We start from the raw sequence: 17008 nt of genomic DNA on the forward strand, positions 1-17008 counted from the left end.
ATTTGAAATACACAGGACCAGCCTTTTGTGGCAGCTGTGGTTCATCTCCTACACAATAGTAATGGGGAAAAGAACAAAGTGTATCAGCACTAGAAATATTTTAATAGGACTAGGATTAAATTTAATTGCCTCATTTTAAAAGATCAGTTTATCAAATCTACTGCTTAAGTCCCAGTTAAAACCCAGCCAGCATGCCTGTGGCTCTTTAAAATAGCAAGAGAGCATTTTTTTTTCACATGTTAAGACAGGAAAAGCCATTTCTACTTTGCCTGGGATAAAACATATAGGAGATGCGTTGCTCATTGGCTGCTTCTTCCAACCTCACCTGGGAACACTTGTGGCTGTTGGATAGTGACTATTTATAGGAGAGTAAACAGCCCTAGACATTATACTTCTTCCCTAAGTGTAAGAACCTCCTTTGCCTAGTTCTCAAGTGGTATAAGTAAAGATTTAATCAGTCTTTACACTTATATATTTTTTAAATTATTTAACTTTTATTACTGTTGCACCATTTATACAATTACATATAATTTCAATGCATCCATTGTACATTTTGTTTTTTCATTTGTTTTCCAATGAGTGTGTGTTGGTGTCTGTGACACAGAATGGAAGAGAAACTGGAACTGCAATGAACGCAGACTTTTTCATTTCCACTGACCAATAAACAGAACTACAGGTGCACCCAACCACGGACATGCATTAACTCGTCATGAGAAATCTAGGTAGGCTAAGTAGGATGAGAATGCTTTTTACTCCCAAAAAATATTTGGAGAGGAAGAATTGGAGGATTGGCATTGAGAAATATGTGGACAGCTAAGTGGGTTTTGTCTGAAAGTTGGCATTCATCCACTGAATAAAAAAAATATCAAAATAAGAAAGGCTGTAAATAAAAAAAAAAAAAACACAGAAAATACTGCTTTCATAAAGATCTGATTGCCTTGGCACAAACCTAGTGGGCAGAATCAAACGCATCACTCCCAAACCCCATTACAGAACGAAATGAAGATTTTGATACACTGGTGGAGTGCATTTACAGCAGTTCAGATACAAAATATGTGCTGTACTTTCAGACATCCATTTATTTAATTTTTTTTTAATCCAGAACTTGTGTCAAGTTGGCAGAAAGTATATTAGATATTTCCCCACAAAAATACTATTTGGATTCTCCCCCCTCCCTCCCTCCCAACTTGATGGGACATCCTTTTCATTTTTTCTCCTTTTTTTTTTTTTTCTCCTTCTTTTCTGGGCAATACATATTTGCTATTTCAGATCTGAAACGAGTTAGTATAGCTGAAAAAATAAAAAAAAGACACAGGTTGTTTAAGTGGTTGTTTCAACAGGCTGTCCAATTTAATCTTGCACTGCTATGGTTTGATCCGAATTAGTCGCTGGAACTTCAGAAGGTTTCGCTTCCTCTGGAGGGGCTGCAGGGTCCGAGGCCTTAGCAGTCGAACTAGGTGTTGCTGTTGCCGCGGGCTCCTTGGAAGAAGGCGCAGCCTCGTTGCTGCTAGGTTTTGAGTCTGAAGCTGGGGCCACTTCACTTTTAGTTTCTTGGGCTGCAGGCGTTGCGGGAGCCTCAGTCTTTTTGGCTTCCCCTTCCTCTTTGCTCTTGTCATCTGCTTTACTGGGAGCTGTGGCTTCTGAAGGCTGGGAAGCTTTTGCATCGGTGCTAGGCTCAGAGGGTTTGGGTGCTTCGTTACTGGCAGCGGGAGCAGAGGCAGCAGTCGGCTCCTCTTGCTTGGCTGCCTGTTCGGTATTCTTCTGTGGCTCTACTTTTGCATCAACAACAGCCTCCGACTTCTCAGGTTCTGTTTTCTGGGTTTCTTCCTGGGTCACTGTTTTCTCCTTCTCCCCTTCTTTTTCTTCCGTCTTATTGGCAGCGACCTGAGTATCCTTTTCTCCCTTCTCCTCCTTGTTGTTCTCCTTCACTTCTGCAGTCTCTGTGGTTTTCTGGGCATCCTCAGCCTCCTTTGGAGTCTCCTCTTCCTCAGTTGCTGCTCCTTCAGCCTTCTTGTCTTTGTCTTTAGCTTTTTCATCATTGACACTGTATCCCTTCTTCTTCTTGCTCAGTTTGCCTCCCATGTTGGAGTTCTGTAACAGAAAAGAGAAAGAGTTGATTACCCAAAGCCCAGCATTCATCACTGAGAGAATCAAATTCAGATCAACTGAAGTGCAAAGGAAAAATTTATTCTAGCTCCTGAAAAGGAGACCACATGAGGTTTGATAAGATGTTCTTAGCTGAATTACCAATTCTGCAGAGCACCACCGCCACTGAGCTTACATCCTGCTCAGCCCTGCAGACTTTCAGTCAGCAAACCCCCTTCTGCCACATCCTTTATGAGCAGTCCTCTGAGCAGCGCTTACACTGGTTATAGTTCAGCAGGGAGGAAGGGGACGGAGTAGCAAGAAGTAGCAAGATGATGGAGCACTTACATACAACCACAATCTATTGTGGCCTGAGAAAGAGTGGAAGAAGAAAAAAAACACAGGCTTGGGAATATTCTGGTTTGGGAATGAACTGAATTTGACTTCCAATCTTGGCATCCACCACTGGTTAACACAAAGTCCACTATCACTTTAGCAAAGGCTCTGAACCACCTTGTCACTAAGGTCTGGAGAAACCAAAGGAAGCCTTGAGTCAGTGAGAAGGCTAATGCAGAAGACTGCGTCTACTCCCCACATCTCACTGCCTGTTACCCCACAGCCAGTTTCACTTGTATATACAGCCTTTGGAGAGGGCTGATGGTACCCAGAGGCCAGGAGCATGTGCTTTTCTCACCCAGAGGGATGTGGGCACCCACATCCAGCTGCCCCAGAGGCAGGAACAGCTCCCATGCACAGAGTCCCACCCAGCTTTGCAGCTTCCACAGGGACTGCCCACCCAAAGCCTGACAGGAACTCATCAGGATGGGAAACACGGACCCTGAAGCACAGCAAGACTGTGACCACTCCATAAGACAAAAGAAACAAATACAGGTACTTCTGACCACAAGCGTACATGTGCATGTGACATGATACAACAAAAAATGGGAGAAGAAGGGGGCGTATTTGTGGCCTCTGCTCCTGGTTTCCAAACATGACAAGCAATCAGGTACACTGTTCAGTTATTTAAAAGAAGCTGAGCACATTTGTAACCATATCAGTATTTACATAGCCTTTATGTGGGAGTCTTAACTAAGACTATACAAAATCTCTCACAGTACTTCAAAGCAACTTTGTCTACAGAAACAGGAGATACAGACATATTGGGTCATTAATGAAAACAAAACCCTCTATGAATGGAGAAAAAAATTACAATTCTAGTATAAAAGCAAATATTTAATTCATGCTTAATGAAAGGTTAACAAAAAATATTTCTGTGTTTCCTACTATTTGAAAATAGAAGAAGGTGACTTTTTTCAAAGAACTGTCAAACAAATGTTTAATGTAAGGACTTCTCCAAGGGAGATGAATCATTCTAATTTTCTGTTTTGCACAGGTAGATTTAATTTTAGGTTGTATATTTTTCACACACTTGCTAAAGCTGTGAATACAAATCAGTAAAAATTCATAGGATTGTTCATAGCAGGCTGAATATAAGGTAATATTACATACAACTAAGAACTAGCTGCCTCTCAGTAGATTTTCTGCTATCACAGATACAAGCCCCAGGCAGAGCCAACAACCAGATATCCACACATCTTGGGCAAAAATGAGATATTATGGTCAGCAGAGATCTTTCTGACTTCAGCTTTCAAAAAGAGTAATTTGCAGCAATTTCAAAAACAGTAATTTGCAAATACTGTTGAAATGTTATCACACAGCCCTGTAAAATGGTAATGTGATGTTAGTGAAACACTGCTTTGTTGTCTGAAATTTTACAGGAACAGCAATAAAAGGATTAACTTCCACAGAGTCACAGCTGAGCAATCTAATCTCTGCCTTCATGACAGAGTTATCAGGTTTTTAGGTATTTAGGGCAGGCTGTGGACATTAGTTTGTTATCTGACAAATGTATAGTCTTCCTGATTACTCCATAAATATTTCCCTGATTACTGTTTATGTACAGCTACAACCAAATACTTTGAAAGGGCTTTTGCAAGTCAGCAGGATTGGAGATTTATATTGAAGCCTTGTGCATATTCCAGTTTGTAATCCCTAATTAAGCCTTTATTTCCCAGCAAAGCATAAAGTACTGTGAGCCTAATTTCCTTTGTTGCATATTCTGTATTTTTCAAGATTTTGCTATTTCAAGGATAGTAGTAACTCACTACAATTTATATTTCCTTCCACAACAATCTTTTGACCTCAGATATAGTTGGATACAGAATGTCTATGCCAAAGGACCTTTAAAAAGTAGAGAAGCATGCATATGATAAATGTGCTCCCAAACGAAGAAAAGAAACATGCTCTGTCTTTGCTTGGAGGTACACTGTGAAATCTCTGTGTCTCAGTTTGCATCACAGCCAGCTGGCTCAAGATATGGGAGCAGAAGATGGGGAAGAGGTTGGAGACTATCATTATGGTCTATTAGCAAATATTTACATTTACAAAGGGACTGCCATCTTCCAGCAGAGTTTCAACTACTTTATAACAGAATAAATTCACTCTTTGTGACACTGAATCTCATATCTCCCTGGCAAAAAGCTGCCTAAATCATTGCAATAGCAGCTGTGCCAGGCTATGATGCAAAAGCAGAGCAATCATCAGGGTCATTGCCCAGGTAACAATGATACCATGCCCCTTTCCCCCATATCTGATTTACAAACATTCCTCCTCTCCCCAGACTTCTGGTAACACATCTGGGCTCCTCTGTCACCTTTTCCAAGAACAGCCCCATATGCTCCACGGCTTCAAACAGATGCTGGTCTCATTCCTGTCCCAGCCTGAAGCACACTTCTGAACCATTCAGTGCAGAGTCCCAGAGTGGGGCAGACACAAAGCAGGCCTTAAAAAGTATTTTAAAATTACAACCAGCTATACCCGTGAGAAGACCAACATGTGGACCACTACACCTAAATATCTCTGTGACTGTGCTGGATATTGCTGCAAGGTTAATCCTGCCTGGTACTAAACGAAAGTAGGCGTCAGTGAAATGTCTCCCAAGTGAAGCAAAGTGCAAAAAACTCATTGAGATGTGAATTCATACAGTGTTAAATCCACTCTGTGTTACTGCCTACATGTTAACACTTGAAAGGGCACAGACCTCTTTCCCACCCCCCACCAAAGGACTAAATTATGAAGAAAAAAAAGGGGATGCACTCTCTGTCCCAGGGAGACTGGGGGTCCTGGATTCATTGCTCAGCCTCTTCCACTACCCTGCCTCTTCCTAACCCCATAATCATTGCATTCATGTTGTGAATGACAGACCCAGAACCAAAATTTCCCTACGACTATTAACCATTTTTTACGGGCTAAGCCCCAGTATATCTTCAGTTATTTGAACTTCCATTGACAGGTACAGGTTTTGAACTAGCTTCAGCAGCTGCCAAGTGAGCATAATGCTCTTTGTAGCAAGCATATCCCAAAGGAAGATCCTCAATAATTTTGCTGCTGAGCACCATTCCTATAAAATGGCACAGCATTTGATGGCTGTGCCTTCTTACTGTTGGAGAGAAAAGGGTCTAGAGAAGGACAGTCCAGAAGCCAATTTTATATAAGAAGATGAAATATATCAGTAATTTTCAGGGAACTTTGGTGAACAAGCTTGCAGACCAATACTTCAGAAGAGCAAAGTAAAATATAACGCTTGGGAGCTACAGTAGACTTTATCTGCTTCCCAGGCCGCTCAGTATTCTTTGTATTGCTCTTCTTATAGAAAAAGAAACAGATCCAGAGGTCGCTGTGACTGACTGTAGAAGAGCTACTCCTTGCAACAAGAGCAAGGATTTCTTCAGTTTCTAGAGGCAGTTATATGCTTTGCTCATCCTGAAGTTTCCATTCTCCTGCAGGAAGCAGGAACAGAACAAGAGAGCTTGCATAGTTATCTTTCTTACTGTATAGTAGAAATAACCTCCGGAGTGGATTATTTGGATTAAAAAATATCATGTGTTCGGGTCACTCGGAGAATGTTAAGCATTTTGAAATTTGCATATTTGTGATAATCAGGACTCAAAGATTCAAGGTCCATAAGACCATAATGCAGGAGGAAGGAAAACTCACAGAACACTTCAAATTTTCGATCTGAAGACTCATAGACATGAGTGCCTGGAACATGGGCAGCATACATCTGTACAGTTTGTAAAAATAATTATTATTTGGATGCTCTATACTTCAAATTGTACTTCTATATTGAAAAAGTTCCTAGAATTAGCCTCTTACTATCTCTTTTGTCAGTAAAGATTTGTCTGCCTAATTAGTTTTCTTATGTGCTTGTAAACTTCTAAACATTTATTTTAGCATAGGCTTTCACATGCCATTACAGAGTCTGACTATTTCAAGAATGGACTTGCTATCACCCTCCCTCCCAGTACTGCGAGCAGGGCAACAGGAAAGGACAAACACACAGCTAGCACCCTTATGTTACCTCAGCCTGATTGCCAAAGCTAAACTCCCAAAGCTCCTGTTCGACTGCATGCAAAGCAGTCCATCTCCAGAAAAACCAGTTCAGGAAGACAATAGGTACCTTCTGGAATTCCACTGCCTCCAGCGCAGGGTAGGCACGTGTGGTGGGTCAGGCCAAAATAGCCCTTGCACAAGCCTGTTCCCAGGCATGAGTTATCTCACACTGCCTGCAGACAACTGCTGTAAAATGTACATCCCTTGCAAGGCAGGGTTTCAACACTCCAAATCAAATGAAATGCCAATCTCAGAAACTGCCCCACCCCTTAGGTGCTGAAAAGAAATGGAAAGATCTTGAAGAAACAATTTCATCTCTATGCCTCATTGATTCACCCTACACCTTCACTAAAAATAAATTTTTAAAAAACGCAAAAATTTTTTATTAAGGGACACATATGGGAACTGAAAGAAACAAGGGGTATGCAAACACAATTTCTGAAAGATTTTCTGAAATTTTTCTGAAAGAAAAACACCCAAAACTTACTACTTCTCAAAATATGCAGTAGAATTTCATGCTCTCCATTACACCTACACATACACACATGCACACACTCAGAGACATTCCTATCCTCACCAGGCCAGGTCAATCAGTTTTCCAGCTTAATGTTAGAAAATGTCTGTTAGCATACCCTTAGATAGAATTAGACTTCCTAGCATTGCCTTTTAGCAGTAAAGCCATGTTTTTCTGTTCTTTCTCCATTATCTTCATATATCTTCCTTTTCGTCTGATTTTACTTGCAATTAACAGAACAGAAATGCTAGGTCTTGTTCAAGTTCAAGCCTCTTCAAACCTCAGTATCAGTGACCTTTTCTTTTCTTTTTTCTTTTCTTTTCTTTTCTTTTCTTTTCTTTTCTTTTCTTTTCTTTTCTTTTCTTTTCTTTTCTTTTCCTTTTCTTTTCTTTTCTTTTCTTTTCTTTTCTTTTCTTTTTTCTTTTCTTTTCTTTTCTTTTCTTTTCTTTTCTTTTCTTTTCTTTTCTTTTCCTTTTCTTTTCTTTTTTCTTTTCTTTTCTTCTCTTTTCTCTTTTCTTTTCTTTTCTTTTCTTTTCTTTTCTTTTCTTTTCTTTTCTTTTCTTTTTTCTTTTCTTTTCTTTTCTTTTCTTTTTTCTTTTCTTTTCCCTTCCCTTCCCTTCCCTTCCCTTCCCTTCCCTTCCCTTCCCTTCCCTTCCCTTCCCTTCCCTTCCCTTCCCTTCCCTTCCCTTCCCTTCCCTTCCCTTCCCTTCCCCTCTTTCTCCTAAATCTTTTCCCCTTAGCAGTTCCCTTCCCTTCCCTACCCCATCCTCTTGTTCTGCACTTCAGAGCAGTGATGGGAACCAGCTCTTCTACAGTCAGGCAGGCTGGCATGAGGGAGGCAGGAGGAAACACACCCTTGGTCACCTCTCCCTTCTGAGGAAATGCTGGGCTGTCACAAAGCTGTGCCAGGAGAGGCCCAGCACATTGTGGAAATCTGCACCTGCAGGGCAGTGAGCGTCACCTGCACACCTGCACGGATCCCAGAGCAGCAAGGTGCTCGGACATGAGCTGCACACAACAAAATATGACCTGGCTGTTCCTTAGCACTATACAATTTTGTGTGTTTAGTGCTGTGAGACACACAATAACAAACTGGGAACATCTCAGCTTGGCACCTGTACTGTTTTCTTCAGGGACCACTGAGAATCTTGAATCTCTCCCTCACCATGTGCACAGTCCTGTAGCTACTGCACCTCCTTTCCTTCTTCCAAAGCCTTGTGAATCTCAATATTTAGAAAAAGGGTATAGAGTAAAAGAACAGTGAATGCTTGAAACACAGAAATTGTCCTCACTTGATTTCCTAACCTTGATCTTTAAAAGGAGCCAATTCCAAATTTGGGACCTACCTGTTTTCTTTTAAAACCCAGACAGTAAAGGAATTCTAGGAAGTAATATTGCCAAGTTTAGGTGTTTAATTCTCAGCCAGATTTCAGTTCTACTTTTCTCTGGTGAGAAGTGGAATACATTTAATACAAATTTCTTTTTTTAAAAAAAGGAGAACTTCAATTTTTATATTATGCTTAAATTTCTCAGGGACATGTACACCACACAAAAATGGGAAGCATGATTTTTAATATAAGCCATTTGTTATTAATATATCTAAATTATTATTGTTGATATTAGACTTCAAATATGAGAGTTATATTAATTTAAGCACACAGCAGGCTGATATAAAATTATCTCTGTCTAAGACCTTATCCATGAAAAACTGCTTCATTTGAGAAGCATAACTTCTAGTAATACAGCAAGTTATCAGAAAAGTTAACAATCACCTGGCAATCTTTTTGAGAGCAAATTAAAAAGTTGTACCTGAGATATTGCTAAGATTTATGTGAAATACTTGAGCTCAGAGATGTGTATTAATTAATCAATTAGGAACCAAATTTTCGAAGAACAGATGAAGGGCAGTGGTCAGCAGTTTAATAACAGGTAAAGGTTTTGCCAGAATTATCAATTCATAGAGCATCAACCTGAAACCGCAAGTACTTCACACATGTAATCCATTTTTGCACCCTGTATGTAAAAAAGGTAGCTAGCTAGGCAGAATTCCTGAATAAAAGTAAAATTTGTCCATTATTTGATCAAAGAGTGATGAAGATTTTATGAGTTACATTGAAAGCTGCTGTTGGAGACTCTGGACTTGCATCCTTCTGACTTGGAGGACTCTACAGATGAAGAACCTGGATGCATAACAGTGACTGAAGATCCACTACTCAGCCTGACTGTGGGCAGAGACCTGCACTACCTTTGCTGTAGGAGGGTCTGCAGAAACAGGTACATGACAGCACTGCCTTATGCAGTCTGTGCGTGTGTCACTCCATGTGAAATCCACTTGAATGAAGCACTGACCCGTGTGCTGCAGAGTCACTTTGTAGAAGCATGTTCCAGATGTAATACACCTCATTCCTACAACACACAAGTAGCCTCTCCGGCTACAGAGCCATCTTGCAGAAAACATAAGCTGAACACAGGCCATTATTGCCTTCCTGAGTCAATGAGCAGCACGGAAGAAATCCTCTGCCATGTGCGAATTCCCTACTCACCCCAAGCAGGGCTGTGCTTTGTAGGCAGAGATAACATCTTTTATTAGACCACCTAATAGGGATGGAGATAACAGCACCCCTATTCTCCTTAGACAATTGCCTACAGCTAACACATTTTTGTGTTAGCTTTCTTCATTATTTTCTTACTGCTGGTTTCAAATCAGAACTGTAGTGTTTTGCCACATGTGGGGTTTTTTCACCAATCTAACACAGTGCTACTTTGCCCAGCAGTGCAGATACATCTGCGAGCATGTTCAGTTTCATCCCTGGCAGGAAATTCAAAGCTGTTTTGCATTGTGTATAACAAAAACAAGTCACATTAAAAACTGAGCAAAACAGAAGCAGTATAAAATATATTATTTTTACAGTGCAGTGTATGTATTGCTTGGCTTTGCATTCAGTTCATCTGATGCTCTGATTGCTTAAATGAAAAATGCTGCCATCAATTTCTACTTATTTGCCTCATCTGCTCCATTCTGTTTACCAGTCTTCCTACAGACTCAAGATGCAGCTCACATTCAAAGCATTTCTCCTATATTCAGATTAACTGCATATGTTCTTTTTGTGGAATAATAAAAGCAGCTTGCCGACATGCTCGTGCAGGCACACACATGCAGCCAAAAGTCAGCCTGCCCCAGAGTGAGATCTTAATCACACCATTGTTAGGCACATGGCTGGAAGCGGAAACTGCTGTAAACACCTGCTTTGCAGAGACTAACCTTACAAGAGCACCTTTTGTAGAAAAAGCTTTCAGGCTTCAAATAACCTGAAAGACTAAGCCAAAACATATAAGCATATGCCTTCTCCTTCTTGTTTCTAAATTGCCACATCATTTTGGGGTTTGTGCATGTCTCCTCAACAACCAGTTTAATAACTATTTCATACTAGCCAGAGTTTTCTAACCTGTATCCTAGAATTAAGTTCCTATGTAGGAAATGATGCAAATTTCAGAGGTGGTTATTACCCACATCTTTGAGGCTGTTTAGGTCCCAGGACATGCACCACTGAGGGAGAGGCGAGATTCCACACATATTATTCCAATTATGGCCAGCCACTTTTTGCCTCCCTCAAATACTTAAGACACCACCACCATGTCTAATTACAAAAACACACAAGGTGATAAAAGCCTAAATAATGGGATTATTTCCTTTCAAATCGTATTTTGCTTGAATTCTGTCTCTCCAGTGCAATCCCTGCCATGGATCTTAACACCACAAATACGTTCATGGCTTGTAAACCTATGAGCGGTTCCTCCTTTGGGTGCCTCCAAAGGCTACATTAAAAATGTAACAGTCAGCAGCTAGCAAGCAATGAAAACATTCTCCTCCTCCACACTACAGTCCTGCGGAAGAGGAGAGGTGGGAAGACCTCATTCCTGGAGGGACTGCACACTGGAAAAGGGAATCAAGCTTAACACTTATAGCCTGTATTTCTCCAGCCTCCTCCTGAACAAAGAACAAACAGTACAGAGAACATGAAGATAGCTGAAACTCATGCTTTCTATACTAAAAAAAGAAATTATCATATGGTCCTCATTTACATGTTTTCTTCAATATTAAAAGTTCTCAGCTGCTGTTTGTATAAATAGTAAACTTACCTGTCATTTCTTATAATAGGCATGGAGAGCCACATTCACATTTGGAATGAGGCATTTGGGTATTTAACTAGGGAACTGTCACTGGAGACAGTTATTTATGGGGATATATATTTACTTTTTAATTGTCTAACATTCTACATTCAAAACCACCTCTATTACTTTAATGCCCATTTAAATGGTCAAACTAGTTTTAATCAAACTTGAAAGAGTCCTTAGAATATAAATTACAGTATGCTATAAGAAACAGATGCATTAGCTTTGAAATCTAGGAACTACCAGTTTTGCTTTGAAAATGGATTCTCCAAATCATTGCTAAATTCTTCCTCATCTTTGTTTTCCATCTCATGGTGTTGCTTGCTGAAAACAGCAATGGCTCTAAAAGAGCATTTACATTCTGGCTTACATTCTTACATTCTTATATTCTGGCTGTAAGAAAGCATCCTATACCTAGGAACAGAACTTTTAACACACAGCTCAGACCTAGGATAGGTCATGGCAATCTTTAGACTATGTAATTTCCTTCTTCTGTTTGCATGACACCCTCACCAAAAGGAATAAAACCCCATCTACAATTATAAACCAAATCCAGTTCTCAGTTTCGTTTTTCATTTTTAAGTACAAGGCACATGGACTGCAACACACCACTTCTGACTGCAGCACATGACTCCACAATTGCACCACTGAAAGGAGGAAAACAGGGAACCAAGACCAGTCACCATCGACTTAACGCAGCACTTGATGCTGCTGTGCATATCATGGTGCTCATGAGAGCACTGCAAGCTGTTCCTTCCAAAATACACAGTATTTAATTTACCCAGAAAAAAAAAAAAAAAAAAAAAAGCGCAATTTAAATGAAGTATTTGTTGTTTTCTCCTTTCTTCCATAAAATAACTAAGTATTTTAAGATATAGTATCTAGTTGAAAAATTCTCTATCTACTTCTACATGTTTTAGTTCTATATTAAGCTGCAGGAATAGCTTTCCTCTGTTTTTCCTCAAAAGGAAATGACTGCATATCTACTTGATGCTCCTGGATGTACCACATTTTTGGGTTTAGACATTAGGAGAGGTTGGCTGATTTTGAAAGAACACTGGCAGCTCTTTTCTCCCAAAGAACATGCATCTACTTCAGTCATTGGTGATGTGTCCACCCTCCCAACAGCCTCAGCCCTGAACACAGCAACAACATTCCTCACAAGTTAAGGCATATGCAAGAGTCACAGGTTAAAGCCAATTTCATCCTGCAGCTAATACACAATTGCTAATGACAGTTAAATTAGTAATTGAAACATTATTCCAAAAATACCTGTACGTCTAACATGGCATTAGAAAGCTGAGCATGCTTACGTCCTTAGGATAGTGTTACACATCATGCCTCTGGTGGAATTTAACCTCCTGCAAGCAACCTGCACAAAGCCTACTCACCACCTCAGCAGCAGTTAGAGGGTATTTTACACCAGCTCCCTGAAGAGCTGCTGCATTTCTCCTTGGAGTAACAACTTCTGACTTTCAGTCCTGTGTACAAATTTTCATTTTAAACAAAAAATGTTGTACTGAAGTCAAAGTATTCAAGTCATGACTTGTGTAACATCAAAACTACCTATAATTAAACCTGTGAGACTTTGGGCTGAATTACAAGTATTTCTCATGTTGCTAGGAAAAAATTCTTCCTCGTGATCACAGTATCAGTGTCAGCAGCTTATCAGCTCTCAGCTTCTCACGGCTCTGTTGTAATAATGTCTTCTAGTAAAAACGTGCTCAAAAGAAATCAGGGAAATGGAAGACTGAATGCTCAACACCTTGGAAAACTTTCTATGTTTGTGTGCCTGAGCACTTATTTTTGCCATATACGTCTTCTACCAGACTGCAGCTTGGTCTATTATATTAAGTTTTTCTTATAATGTAATTTTCTTCTTCTTTTTCTTCGGTCTTTCTCACTTTCTGGTTCTCACACTAGCACAATATGTGCGTGTTTTTTTTTTTTTTTTAACCAGCATACATTAAGACAAAAGAAAATCTCATATTCCAGACTTTCTTTTTTGATCTTATTTAGAATGCATGTCTAATACTGCATTTTGACTTTTTTCCTTTCCGCCCTCCTTTTTTAAACAAAACATTACATTGAAACTGGTTTACCAGTTTCACCTTAGTCACTACTGGGGGAAAAAATAACATGGAATAGGTGTTCAAAAATCACTGAAAGAAAAGAGCATTAACCAGCTAATTTTTATTTGTATCCTATCTCTCTCCATTGTTTCCATCACTACTTATTTGCACCCCTCTAATGGCTGTTCAAAATACCAAGACACCTTAGGCAATCTTTTGTTAAGACTTGCAGTATTCTCCAAAGCTTGAGAAATGAGAGCTGTATTTCTTGATGCAGCTGGAGAACCATGGGTCAATGAAGCCTTTTACACTCCTTCGGTGCCACATGATGGTAATAAGGTAACATGTATTCTGAGGGCGCCAGAGGGTTGAAAGGACCACAGATTGCGTTTCGATTTCGGTAGTGCAAGACAACAGTAGGAACTGCAGAACAAAACCAACATCTGTTAGAGAGTTTCATCTCCTGATCCAACAGGATAATGGTCAGCTTTAAAAAATTTTTGTTTGAAAACATAAAGTGTTTCTAATCATCCCAAAGTAAGAGCCATGCCAGGCAGTAAGATGTACCATGCCATGTTTTAAGCCATTAGATGTCAACTTGGATTCGAAACTGCCAGGCCTAGGGTGATTGCCTAAATTTCTTTCTGAAATCTTCACTGACTGTACTTTCTCTTTTCTTTTTGCCTGTTTTCATTTGGGTTATATTGGGATGTCTGATCAGCTCGAGGGAAGGTTACGTAAGACTGGAGGCTAACAAGTCCATTTGGCAAGATATGAAGTGAGCAGCTAGTGCAATCCGTGAATTGCACTATGAGATTTATGTTCAAACCAGGAAAGGCAGACATCCAATTTAATAATTACTCAGCCAGAATCATTCCAAGCTAGCAGCTACCCAAAAAGGAGAAGAACAAACATTGCAGCAGCAATGAAAGCTAGAAATCAGGAAAGATGATCAGATGCATACCTCCTCAATAAAATAGCTTGGTTTACTTTTCCATTTAAGTATCAGTAGGAAATCCATCCATAAGAGCTATGAAATTTAAACTCACTAAATGAAAGCAAAAATAACTTTGCAGAGATGGCTGTGGAAATGGATGTAGTCCCTTTTCCACCCCTCACCTGAGCACTAACTTGCATTTTATGTTAATGAATTTAGTTAATACCTAATATGGCCACAATTCAATTTTAGCAGTTCAGAACCCTTACCAATTGTCTTTGATGATATAGCTCTTAGACAGACTTCCATCAAGGCTGAATGTATGCCAATTTGCAGTTTTGGTCACCTCATACCATATAACAGAAAAAAGCCTACTTTCCAATGCCCATGTGCTATTTATAGAGAACTCTTACAGTCATTCCTTCATTTTAAGAAGCTTTCAGCCCAGGGCTATGTGAAAAATTATTTATTCTAACCAAAGAAGGTAAGCAGACATCAATATAAAGTATAACTGAGCTATTTCAGGATTTATATGAGAGAAGTCTATCAAAGCAATGGAGACTTAAGAAATATGGAAAATTGGTTTTCATTTTTCAAGACAGAGCAATAAATAAAAAGAAAAATACCACTAGAAAGGTTCTGCTAGCTCTTTCAGCACTAATATATTTTAGTAATAGTCCATGTTTCAAACCAGCACTGGGGTTCCATTTCGCTGTCCCCCATACTAGCACATAAATGGAACCCATCTGTGCCCCAGGAAGCCCATGTTGTAGGAGTAAGAGGATATAAATGCATTTTAATTCTATTAACAGAACACAGCTGCTACAACTCCCAACAGTGACTGGCTTTTCCAGAGGCTTTTTTTGTCATCAGTTCTCCTGGCTGGTGAGGTAGCAATGGTCAGACTGGCCAACACTTCAATTTGGGTTTTTTTCCCTTTCTCCTCTAGCAGGTGAGCTGGTGGGACAGGGCCCCTGTGTTCCCCTGTGAGATGTCATCAAGAAATGCGAACTGAGTGTCTCTGCCCTGCTGCCTCAGCTCTGGCTCGCAGAGTTTGGCAATTCATTTGCTTGGGCGCTGGGGAGAGGGAGCTGCACTTCATAAACTTTAAGATGCTGGCTGTCAGGAGCCAGGAGGCATTTAGCTGTGCAGAAATCATGTTCACAGTTCTGCTCACTGCAGTTTTCTGGGTAATCCCCCCCATACGCACAAGCTGAGCACTAAATTCACACATCCCAAACAAGGAGGTTGGGTTGAAATATGATTCAAGTGCATAAAAGTCTCATACCCATATTTGGAAATATTACCTTCAAAGGTCTCATGCTATCTCAGAAAATGCTAAGCGAGCCAGTTTCAAGAAATACATTACAAGAAACACCTAACTATTTCAAGAATATTTGCAACCCCAAATATTAATTTAAGTCTCCTATGTACCACAACCTCTTACTTTCTGTATTTGTTTTATTTTTAATCACAGGTAACTGGTAAGCAATATCACAGGTAAGCTTATTCTATGATTTACACATAAACCAGAATAAAGTCTTTTTTTCTAGAAATGGCCAATTTCCCTGTCCACTCTCAGCTCAGCAATTCTTTACTATAAGTGGACAAATCTTCTATTTATTATTTATTAGCTTTTGCAACATAGTGATTAAAAAAAAAATTTCAAATTCTGTTCTGTGTGAAAATATGAGTCTAAAAAGTGGGATTCTTTTATGTTGTTTGCCAATGACTGCAAACTTTGCTCATGTCACACACTTCTCACAGAATCTGACACAAGCCACTTTATTCCAAAACAGGAGTCAGATACAGAAGGAATTATCCTCCTTACTCAGGACAACTTAGATAACTAATACAAAACTACAACCACACCATCACATTTTCCCTAAAATCACAACATGTTCATTTGGAGTAGGAGGGATGTGATTCTCAAAGCGCAACAGCCATCGTAGAGCAGTGAGACAATATTATTTAGTTTAAGCCTCTGGGACCTGTCATAGTACAAAAGTGTACCACGGTAAAAATGACAGATGAGATCTTTCCTTTCAAAGCAGACAAAAATCACTGCACTAAAACTGCAGCACATCACAAAATCATGAGACTACCTCTCTCTATTTTTAGGGATCCACAGCAGCCTAGGGTCGGAGAAGGCAAGAGCCCAAAACCTACTGAATCTTTTCCAGTTGCTGTTGTGTGGAAGGCCGTCTAATTTGCAGACCAACTTCCTCATTTGCAAAATGGGATAATATCACTTTTCATCCTCAGAAAAGTTCTGCCTGATGCCAACAGGTCCTATAAAGGCTTGGAGATATCACTCCTTGTTTTAAAAGCAAGCACATCCCGTATGACTCCTTCACCCCAGTTCTCTGTTAGAGAAGGCTGTATTTCTGCACATTGGCACAGTACTGAATTGCTCTCTCTGAAGTTTCCCACTGCACACCACACATGAGAACAGCACAACAAGCAAGTCACTCATGGTGATTTTTCAGTACTGTGTCAATACTGCAACAGGCAGTTGTAAAGCATCTCTGAACAATTTCAGGTATTGCTAAAAATCCCTCTGGAACCAAGCTCCTTCACATTTATGTCTCTAGGCTGAGAACATCTGTACATGGACATTTTGATTTATAGTTCCAAATATGCACATTTCACTCAGTTTTGGTTGACTTGCTGAGAAGGATTTTTTCTCAAGCTAAGAAAGCTCAGGTGTATCCAGCTGGATGAAGATGAAGCTACTGCTTGGCAGCCATCTTAGCATTTTATTGAAGAGAGATG

General features: G+C 39.8%; 1 protein-coding gene across 1 annotated transcript in view; it reads right to left on the reverse strand.

Moving 5' to 3' along the window:
* Positions 1 to 472: 472 nt before the first annotated feature.
* BASP1 (brain abundant membrane attached signal protein 1) overlaps positions 473 to 17008 on the reverse strand; it is a 51626-nt gene continuing 35090 nt past the window's right edge. The window contains exon 2 of the mRNA XM_032117660.1: positions 473 to 2091. Within this exon, the coding sequence (XP_031973551.1) occupies positions 1351 to 2082 (732 nt within the window). The 5' untranslated portion in view covers positions 2083 to 2091 and the 3' untranslated portion in view covers positions 473 to 1350. The remainder of the gene's footprint in view (positions 2092 to 17008) is intronic.

Source organism: Corvus moneduloides, chromosome 1 (genome assembly GCF_009650955.1).
Source record: "Corvus moneduloides isolate bCorMon1 chromosome 1, bCorMon1.pri, whole genome shotgun sequence".
NCBI lineage: Eukaryota > Metazoa > Chordata > Aves > Passeriformes > Corvidae > Corvus > Corvus moneduloides.